We start from the raw sequence: 11,081 nt of genomic DNA on the forward strand, positions 1-11,081 counted from the left end.
GAGTCCACGATAAGGATTTATTTTTGTAACTTTAAGATTTCGATTGAAAGTCCAACATAGTACGAAGAGTAGATGCAGGATTGAGCATCAAGGTTATTACTTAGGATGGAGAGATAACTTATGGAGTCAGTATACGAATCCTATTTCGTTAATAATTCCGGGACGTAATCATCCTAAGGGGGAGATAATTGTAACGCCCGTAGATTCGGGCTAGTCAATTTAGAGACGATAAGCGTCAAAAATGACTTTTTGATAAAAGATTATTTAGAATGAATAATCTTAACTAAGTTTTAGTATATGTTACAAGGATTCCGTACATATAAAGAACGCCGAAATCCGAGTTATAACGAAGAAGTTATGACCTGTCGAAGTTTCGCGACAGAACCGGCACGACACAGCGCGACGTAAAAAGTGAATCTACGTTAGAGTGATATTTAGCCTTAGCAATATAAATGAAAGTCGTAGAGTCCGTTAAACCATGAGCGTGCATAAAAAGAACGCCCAAATCTGACTTCGTATGAGGAAGTTATGATTTTTCGAAGTTTCGACTCAGCGGTATGTAGCCCGAATACTCGATTTGAGACCGAGCGGTTTTTAGCCGAAACAATCTAAATGAGAATTGAAGATCTCATTAATTGTAGTAAAACGATAAAAAGATAGGCGAAAACGGACGCCGGATGAAGAAGTTACGATTTTATAACGGAATTTTCCTATTCCGGCCTACTAAAAATAAATAATAAAAAATAAATCAAAATTAGCCGACGGATTCTAAACGAAAGTTGTAGATCGTAGTCTCACCTACGCGTGGATAGAAAGAACGTCGAAAACGGAGTTCGTATGAGGAAGATATGAATTTTTGAACTTTATTAAATATTTTCGATATTTATTTATATATATATATTGGCCGATATTATCCATGGGGGGAGTCAGCGACCTTATCATCGTTACGCCCTGCGTAATGAAATTTACACCCTGCGTAAATCGGGCTTCAGCCCCCTATAAAAGGGAGTCGAGTGCAGCCGATTCAATTGCTCATTTCTCTTCTTTCTCTCGCGTTTTTGCATCGTTTTTCGTGCAAGAATTATCCCGAAGTCCCGGTATCATTCCCGAGCCCCGAAGCAAGTCCCGAGGCCCCGAAGATCCCGAGAAGTGCAATTCCCGAGCCGAAGCTCTGCCCGCGAGGAGTCCGGTTTTTGTGAAGATCTTCAAGATCTACCGAAGAATACTACTTCTACAAGCCGTAGTGTTGTCCGATCATCTTCTGATCAAGTGAGTGTGTAGTTACTTTCTTCTAACGCATAATTATGAAGTATTTTATACGAAATACGTGTTATGTGTATATATATTGTGGTTTACATGTGTGAGTGTGTGGTTACTCTCTTCTAAACACATAAATATAAAGCATTAGCTATGAAATACGTGCTATGTGTTATATATTAATTGTCTATATGAGATGGGCTTGGAATTGATGTTTTTATATGGGTGTTAAATGATTTAAACTATATATGTAATTTATATCTACAAATATGTTGGGTAGAACATGGGTAGATGAAATAGTTGATGTGTGTTGAACGAATGTGATAAGAGAAAGGTGACGATATAATGGTGATGATAATTAGGTGATGAGAAACAGGTGATGATAATTAGGTGATGAGAAATAGGTGATGATAGAAAGGTGATGATAATTAGGTGATGATAAATAGGTGATGTGAGATGAGAGGAGATACCATAACCTTGACCGGCGATGTGGAAATTTGGCGATGTAGTCATCTACCAGAGTATAGATGGCGACCACGGACTATTCTAGATGACCCCGTGGAAACACCAGCAGGCTCATAACCTGTAGGTGATGAATTACGAGTCGAGGCGATGTTGTGGCTACGTATTCATGCGATGATACTCTAACCCTTACTATGAATTACGAGTCCAGGCGATGTTGTGGCTATGTATTCATGCGATGATAGTCTAACCCTTATTATGACTTACTAGTCCAGGCGATATTGTGACTACGTATTCATGCGATGATCCTTAGGAAAAAGTCCTTAGGAACAAACATACAAGGAAATGTGATGTAAGGAGATGAGAGGTAAATACGATGTAGGAGATGACCCTTAGGATAATTCCTTAGGGAAGGTACTTAAGAAATAAATGGAGATAACGGGGATGGGTAGTTGGGTTGATTGTTTGATGATTGAATATAATAATTATATTATTATGGGTTGAAAACCCTATATGCTCACCAGGCTCCCAAGCCTGACCCACTCAGTTTAATTGTATCACAGGTATCGATACGAAGTTGCTTTGTACTGAGAGATTAAAGGAGATGTAAATCATTAGTGTAATTGAATGTAAGTTCTGTTTATGCTTATATGTCTGTATCGGAACATGACATCCCAAGGTTTAATTATTAAATGAAAATACATTCTCTTTGAGAAATGTTTTGATAAGTTATTATCATATCTTGTTTTGGGAACAAATTCCGCAACCGTTTTCTTTAAAAGATTACTCTGATTTTATAAAACAAAGCATAAACAAATCGGTCTTTTGTGGCCGTGAAAATGGGAATGTCACAGATATAAAGTTCGTCGGAAATGTACATGGAATAAAGAAGTTATGACAATTGGAAGTTTTTGGAAATATTAGTCCCTGATGGAAATATTTAGCAAGTAAGTCCCATGCATGCAAGGGAGGCATGCACATGTATGGCTGGGTATGCCCAGCATAAGCTGTGTCATGCCCAGTGTATAAAGGAGAAGGATCGCGGGTGCTTTAGGCATACGCCCAGCGTACAGGAGGTATGCCCAGCGTACGTCCAAAGTCTAGAAACCCGTATGCCACTATAAAAGGAATGATAATCCTTAATTGTCAGCGTCCATTTCACCCTTGGGCAGCCACCACGAAACCCTAATCCTCCCTTGAGTGTTCTTGAAGCTTTGGTGGCCATTAGTGAGCATTTTAGTGTTGTAAAACCATTTTCCAAGCAAGAAAGGAGCAACGCAAGGTGGTAGATCAAAGGTGAAGTTGTAGATCTGGGACTTTTGCCTCTTTCCAGACCCTTTTAAGGTATAAAGTTTTGAGCTTGATGATTGTTCTCTTAGATCTCTATTAGGAGGAGTTTATGGATTCTTTTGGTCCAAAGAACGGATCTTTTGATGAAATCTCGTGTTTGAGCTTAGGGTTGCCACCCTTAGAGCTAAAAGGGTCCCATAAGCAGTAAAGTCTCCATCTTGAATGTCTTAATGGGTTTATGTATAATAATGAGTTTTTTTAAATTGCGGGGTTACATATATTGGTAGATTTGGGCCAGATATTGCATTTGTTCGAGAGGAATTTGGTAGAAGGTCAGCAGCAAGTATGTTTAGTGGGAAGAAACCCGTTGCAGCTGCTGTGAGTCTCATTTATATATTTTGTCACTTGAAATATTTATTAGCTTTCTCGATATTGATATTATTTTTTATATATTTGTTTATTTTGCTTTTAAGTCTGCTGCTAAAAAGGTGGCTTCTGCAACGACGGGTGGTGGCAAGAAAGCAGATGGACCAGCTCAAACCAAAAAAGATGTTGAACCTGAAGATGTTGAGGTGAGTTATATACATGTATATGTATAGTTGTATACAGCCATCATGTCTTTGTCTTAATTAAATAGTAAATACCATGGCTTGCTTGTTGCTTGCTGTAGTGCAGCCATCTGAGATGAACCTTGAAGAGATAAAAAGCAGAATAGGATCTCTCATTCAAGTATACACTGCTAAGTTGAAGGGAACTGCATGGAAAGAGCGACTTGAAGGTATCATGTTTGTGTAATTGTGATAAATAAGAAACAAGGATGTGATAAATAGCATGTACTTTCATTGATTTGTTTATACTCACGTTCTAACTTTCATTTCTTCCTATTACAGGTTGTACTTAAAAAATTTGCCCAAAGATGCTGACAAACTCATTTCTCGCTTAGCAGCTAAGGTAAATGTTCATAACTGGATTTATTGTAGAGACTTGAACTTCATGTTCTTCTTTTCTTGTGTATGCATATGAATATATAAAGGTGGCAAAGACTTTTGACTTCAGCTTGATGGGTGCATCTTCTAGATCTTTTAAATATGTTTGGGAAGATTTTTCAAAGTATAACTAGGAATAAAACTGAGAGTAGAATTATGTAAGATAAGTAAAATGAAAATACAATTGTATAAGACAATTTTTTTTTCTTGTAAATAAATTCATATTTGTATTTTTGTGTATGTTGTGTTGGCATGGTAGCAAGAACTTTCTGTGATATTCAAGAAAATTAGAGACAAGCAAACATGCAATATCGGTCTATACGAACTATATCGTATAACGCAATTGTACCCACAGGTTTGGTTTGATCCGTCATTTTAGTTTTTGTAAAATCCAAATGTTTGGTTTGGTTTGGTTTGGTTTGGTTTGGTTTGGTTGTTAAGGTGGTGTAATTATTGTTGTTTGTTATTGACACATGACAGGTTGACATATTTTCTCAACTTCAAAATGCAAGTGAAGTTTACCGGACATATATCAAAGAAGGTCTAGCCTAGGTCCACATGAGTTAATTTGTTTTAGAAACAAGAAGGTGTTCCTTAATAGCAATGTAGTATTAGGATATATAGTTAGGGAAAACCTCTTAGTAACAATGTACAATCGGATCCCCTTAATACCAATGTATTACAATTTTTTGACATGATCTTATGGATGAAATTGATTATTTTGGTATATATTTGCTTACATATTTTTGTATTATGTGTAAATGAGTATCGTAAAGACGTGTTGTAAATGTATATCGTAAGTGGTTGCCGAAATTTATGACACGCAAATACGTGTCATCTTCATTTATGACAGGGGCTTTAATGATAGGGAAAATGACATATATAACCCACAAACTTTTTAGGGTTTATCCTTTTAGTCATTAAAATTTTTTATGGCTTTATAAGGGAACTAAATTATAGGTAACCTGTTCTTTTAGATTATTTACTTGGTGTAGCCGGTTTCGATAATAGATATATCAAACTTGGGCCCCACCCCTCTCTCTTTCTCTAAACTTGCTGCAACAAGGAAGAAGGAGCTTCATCTTCTCCTTTTCTCTCATGACCACACAGCAACCCCAACACCACTGCACCACCACAACTACGTCATAGACCACTGCAGACCCACCGTGAACCACCACCATTGGTCAGTTGTCAACCAAAAGCCCCTTATTTCCGTCATCTGTTCAGAAAATCAATCACCACCACCGTTTCAGTTGTTGTGACCACCGGATACGACCCAACACCACTTTCCAGCCACCACCCAACACCATCAAACGCACATCACCGCGAATGCTGTGAAATTCCGACCACCACCAAGTCCCTCCTTTCCCCCACTCATTTTCCCGTTGAATTCAAGAAGAAACGAAGTAGCAGAAGGCCGCCAGAGCAGCCCCTTGTCGCACACCACCATCGACTGCCCTTCCACCACCGTTTGTTGCTGCTACCGCCAACAATCTTCAGTTACCACCATTGTTCGTTTGTTGAGATTAAGATGAAAGAGAACAACATCAATGGATTTTGCCATAGCTGAATCTAATTAAGGAATGCGCAACATGTGAAATACTCGTACTGCTGTTGATGTAAAGGCAGTGAACCACCGTTCTCAGAGTGTAAATGAAGAGATTCGTCTTCGTCGCAGGAATCATCATCCGAATCTGTATGGAAATGAAGATGAGACGAACAAAAAATCGAATGTGAATGACGCTGCGCAACCGCCAGAGCTGAGGTAACAGTTGGAGCCGAAAGTCCAGAAGAATCACCCTTCCTTTGATCAGGAAGGTTGAGCATCGGAGATGAACGTCCATCGTCATCGCCTGCGGCGGTGTACTGCAGATCAAAAAAACGATGGAGCGAATCACCTACGGATTTTAGGCAATAAAAGTAGGCTATATGGGCTTCAACGAGAGCATATTGTCGATTAATTGCTTCATCAATAAACTGACATCTTTTCCGACACAAGGCCACCGCCATCGAATCATCAAGCTTGGAACCCACACAACCCATAAAATAATCGGATTCTTGACCAAATGGAATTAAAAAATCATTACAGAAGTGAAACAAAATCAAGGACTTTAGCTATTGGAATCAAATGGTAAATCAAGAACAACCAGCGGAATGAATTTAGGGATTTGAAGAGTGATATATGGAATCTTTGACAGTCGGGAGTATATCGACAGTACGGAGAGAGAGAGTTGTGGCCCCTCTTATCATTTTTAATTGTTAAAATGTAAAAATACGTGAGCCGGTAACCGGGTTACCCCTTTGTTTTCTTAAAAAGGACGTTTTACACCCGACACAACCAACTTTGTTCCTTTAAAAGACGAAGAAATAATATTAGGGACTGAATGAGTAAATCCTAAAAATTTTGTGGGTTATATATGTTATTTTCCCTTAATGATACGTAATGTGTGTCCTAAACGTGTGTCGTACACTTACGACACGCAAATGCGTGTCGTCTTCCTTTATGACAGGGGCTTCCTTGATACGCATTGTGCGTCGTGTGTCATAAATGAGCGTCGTAAATGCACGTCGTCTATAGACGACGCGCAAAAGCGTGCCGTCTCTCGTTATGACAGGGCCTTCCTTGACACGCATTTGCGCGTCGTATGAGTGTTTTATGAAACGCATCGCACGTCGTAAAAGGCTGTTTTTCTAGTAGTGGATTGACTTACCTGAAGTGTTTTAGTAATGTAGGCGGTGGCCATCGACTTCAAAGAGAAGTCACAGGGGCGGTGGGACAGTAAAAAACGTTGCCTCGTGCGGCGACGACGGTTCATTGACTTCCCCTCTACCGGTGACAGACGGAGTGGGCTATCTGGCCTTCAAGAACGGCGTAACGCTTCCATGAGAGGAGATAATAAAAATCGTGAAGATAGTGGATGAGAGAGGCGGTGATCGTTCATGAGGTTTGCGGTGGCTGTGGAGAAATTGTAGAGATATGAAAGTGTCGATCTTGTGGAAAGCAGTGGAAGTGAGCGATTAGAAAGAATGTAGAAGAGGATTAAAGTTGTGTTTGAGGCGGTGAATCGATGACCCAAGCGATGGAGTTAACATTTGTGGTAACCCGATGAACAGCACCCCGGGTGAAGCATTGTTCATAAGGGAACACGAAGACAATAAAGTCGATGGCGATGGATAGAGTCGATGAATAAGAGAAGAGACTTGAAAGCAACTAATGACATAAAATACTTGTATAGAAAAACCAATCCCAAACTGCAACAAAAGGTATAGTTAAAGGACCATTTTTCCCATCCCCTTAGCAAATTTACTGTGGCTAAGGATGAAGAATGTTAATATATATATATATATATATATATATATATATATATATATATATATATAAAGTATATTAGTCATATCTTGAATTTTAAGAAGTACAAGATACAAAACTTTTTGTACAAATCAATTATGCATAACAAAACCATTAATACTTGCCAAAACTTTAAAGACTTGAATTAAGGAAGATTATTAAAAAATTAATTTGGAGCAAAATAACAATTTTAAAATATTAAATCCATCAATATAAGTTAATTTACATTTCTTAAACTAAATGACGATAATAATTAATTTACATCAAATGTATAAACATACAATATAAATACAAGTTGTAAACATAAATATTTTAATTAAAAGTGGTAATTTTTCTTATTACATAATAACTAATAACAAAATTTAATAAATATTTTCCCGTAAGAAAATTATTCATCTAAAAACATATTTATCACCGTTGTTTTACGCGGACACACATCTGGTGTATAATAAAACATTTTCAACCTAGTCTAGCAAAAAAAACAAAAAATCGGTTTCCAACATACCGTCTCGCTATCATTGTTTGCTAAATATTGCACTTTTATAATATTTCTTTACTAAATATTGCACTTTTAGTTTTTATAATATTTCTTTATTTAAAAAAAAAAACAAAACATATCGATAGGAACATGATTTTATTTTTTACACCATCTTGACATTTAAAACTAAAATATTGTTCTTGTTTCCCAAGAAAATACTCCTTAAAAATTGGACGTTCAGGGCTTCAAATCTCCCAACCTCTTCCTCTTTTCCCTCTCTTTCCACCACAATTCCCACCGGAAAATTTGATCCACCCTTCATTCCCCTTCATCTTTTACATATTTGGTTCCATGGAATTTCCCATTTCTCTTGAGGAAATTCCACCTCCAATCTTCAACAGTCATGACCTGAACTCCCATTGGGCCCTTGTTTTATACACCCAAACCATTCAAGGTACATGATTCTAATCTGCCATATCCATCGTTTATATCAATGCTTCTGAATCATGATTCTTAATTTGTTTACATTGATTTGACAAATTACAGGGCCCTATAGTCGTTTTCTTTGATCTCGAAGGATTTATGATTTTCTGGGGAATTAGGAAGAGGGAAAATTTTGCATACTTTTCGATTATATCTTCTCAGGGGGGTGGGGGGTTTGGTGGCATCGAGAATCTGATATAAGCTGGCTTTGTTTTTACTCTTGTTTTGATTACTGACTTTTGATGCACATTTGCTCCGATCATCATGGAATCGGACATCCAACCTTTGAAAAAAATGCTCAAAAAATCATGTGAATGTGGTTACAATTGTTCTAGCCCTACTGTTAACGGATCATGCACAAGAACATGGATTCGATCTGTGAAACGAAAGCTCGATGAACTTGAAGTCGAACGAGAGAAATTCATGATCTTATGTCCACAAGTCGCTCATATAGAGATCGAAAACGAATGTGGTGCGTTACGAGAAATGGTTAACAATCAACAAAAATCCATCCGTGATCTTTCCGTTGAGCTTGAAGAAGAACGTAATGCAGCTTCTTCAGCTGCGAACGAAGCCATGTCAATGATCTTGAGATTGCAACGTGAAAAAGCTGAAATTGAAATGGAGGCGCGGCAATTCAAACGGTTTTCTGAACAGAAAACGAGTCACGATCAACATGAAATCGCAGTGTTGGAAGATTTGTTGTATAAACGAGAACAAACAATCCAATCGTTAACATGTGAAGTTCAGGCGTATAAATATAGAATGATGAGTTATGGTCTTACTGAATCTGAAGCAGAAGGAGAAAAATACGTCATTACAAGCAGTAACAGCATCGCAGCACATTCGGAAAACCAATTCGATTTCCTTCCATTTGAATACCCTCCTCTCAAATGCAACTCGAATGAACATGAACACGAAGAACACCAACATGATCAACATGAATATGTACATGAACACCATGTTTATCAAGAATCTGAAAAAGAAGCAATCGATATAGACAAATACGCATTTGGTGAAACCCCACGTTCGTTAAAAGACATAGAACAACGAATCAATCAATTAGAACAACCAGTACTCGATAAAGTAATCGTGGGTCATTCTCCAAGAAAACCAAAACTTTCTACTCGATTTTCTTTAGATAGTTCTGGTTCGTTTTATGCAACCATCAAAGAAGAACGACATGATCATATGATGAACCAAAACCAGACACAACAAGATTACAACAAGAAAGTTGATAGTGTTTCCGAATATGGAAGTGAAATGAGTGATAGGATATACACTGTTGATTCTATTCATTATCAGAAGGGTAATAATATGGGAACATGTAATGATGATTACATGAGTGTCGTGAAGGAGTCCACGTGTCATGCTGATGTACAAGATCCAGAGGTGATGAAGCTCTATGCGAGACTACATGCATTAGAAGCCGATAGGGAATCCATGAGGCAAGCGATTATAAATATGCGAACTGATAAAGCACAACTTGTATTACTTAAAGAAATCGCTCAGAATTTGTGTAAAGATATGTCGCCGGCCGGCAGGATTCCGGCTTACAAACGATCTGTTCTTGGGAATCTTTATGTCGACTCAGTATTCAAGGTAATTATTTCAGAAACATTTTTGTATCAATCTTTCTTCACTTTTTCTTTGGGATTAATTCCAACTTAACTCCATTGATCTTGTGATCTATGATAGTGGGTTACATCGATTGTTTTGTGGAGAGGAAGATCACGTGAAACCAAGTAAGTAAATTTATGAATTTTAGTTTTGGTTTTGAATCTTTTTGATTAAAGAATGTTTTTTTCTTTTTTTTGGTATTGTGTTTAGGTATATTTTTGGTATGAGTGCGAAGAATGCAGGGATGCTAGTGCTTTTGGATAAGGGGCCACAGGTGGGACAATGGAGGTGTCTTTCAAGAACACAACTTTGAATATATCGAAATGTGTCAAAGTGTACACTTGTAATGAACTTTTGATACTTGGTGGATTTCTACATCAAAAACATTGTTTCTTGTTTTTTTCTCATCATCATTTTGTTTATGGGATTCATTCTTGTTGTGTAATCGGGTTGTGTTTTTTTTCTCCTTAAACTGGTTTTCTGGTTGATTAGCGAATGAAGAAAGAATGTGAATGACAATGAGGATGTAGGTCTGGTCGACTAGAAAGGTTTTGGAATTTAGCTCAAATGCGAAAAAGAAATGTAATGTGGCAATCCGCTAACTGTATATTATTAAAACTTTATTTGTTTTTGTATGATGCAAATGATATGCTATACTTACCATGCTTTAATGTTCAAGAGTCATACATATGGATTAAAATTGAAGTTATATGATGGAGGTGTTTGGGGAAACCCTACCCTTAGGTCCCAAACCCAACAACCGAAACGGAACACATAGGATGTGGAAATATGAAGATAAGAATGTCTAATACAATCCAAACATATGATGAAATGGCAATAATCTAACAAATAAATCCATCAAACAGAAATATTGTAACCTCGTATTATTGCACTAATAAACGGCATTACAGACATCATACCTAAAAGCATAAACAATCACTTGGAACCGCACCAAACAAATGAGTTATTATTGAACACGAGAGCTTAACACTTACAAGTATCTAAGTGGTTCACATTTAGTCCCTTAACTTAGGCTTTGATCAAAACTCACCATAGATGTCATACTTCTCACATTGTTGGTCCTTAATAATAAATTTGGAGAAGAAAAACGTTTTTATATATTTATCTATTTGTCTATCTATATATACTTATAAAA

General features: G+C 37.2%; 1 protein-coding gene across 1 annotated transcript; it reads left to right on the forward strand.

Annotated features, from left to right (window-relative positions):
- Nucleotides 1-8,154: 8,154 nt before the first annotated feature.
- LOC145059293 (myosin-binding protein 7-like) lies at nucleotides 8,155-10,578 on the forward strand. Its single transcript, XM_079007147.1, has 4 exons — nucleotides 8,155-8,276; nucleotides 8,369-9,907; nucleotides 10,004-10,050; nucleotides 10,136-10,578. The coding sequence occupies exons 2-4, from the start codon at nucleotides 8,570-8,572 to the stop codon at nucleotides 10,236-10,238; spliced, it is 1,488 nt and encodes a 495-aa protein (XP_078863273.1). The 5' UTR covers nucleotides 8,155-8,276; nucleotides 8,369-8,569; the 3' UTR covers nucleotides 10,239-10,578.
- Nucleotides 10,579-11,081: the final 503 nt, after the last annotated feature.

This window comes from Lactuca serriola, chromosome 6 (genome assembly GCF_051521515.1).
Source record: "Lactuca serriola cultivar US96UC23 chromosome 6, Lser_US96UC23_V15, whole genome shotgun sequence".
NCBI classification, from domain to species: Eukaryota; Viridiplantae; Streptophyta; class Magnoliopsida; order Asterales; family Asteraceae; genus Lactuca; species Lactuca serriola.

Excerpts from the sequence above, each read along its gene's own strand:
- LOC145059293 (XM_079007147.1), top strand. The coding sequence starts at position 8,570 with ATGGAATCGGACATCCAACCTTTGAAAAAAATGCTCAAAAAATCATGT. Across the intron at positions 9,908-10,003 it reads ATGTCGACTCAGTATTCAAG|TGGGTTACATCGATTGTTTT; the intron begins GTAATTATTTCA and ends GATCTATGATAG. Across the intron at positions 10,051-10,135 it reads GGAAGATCACGTGAAACCAA|GTATATTTTTGGTATGAGTG; the intron begins GTAAGTAAATTT and ends TATTGTGTTTAG.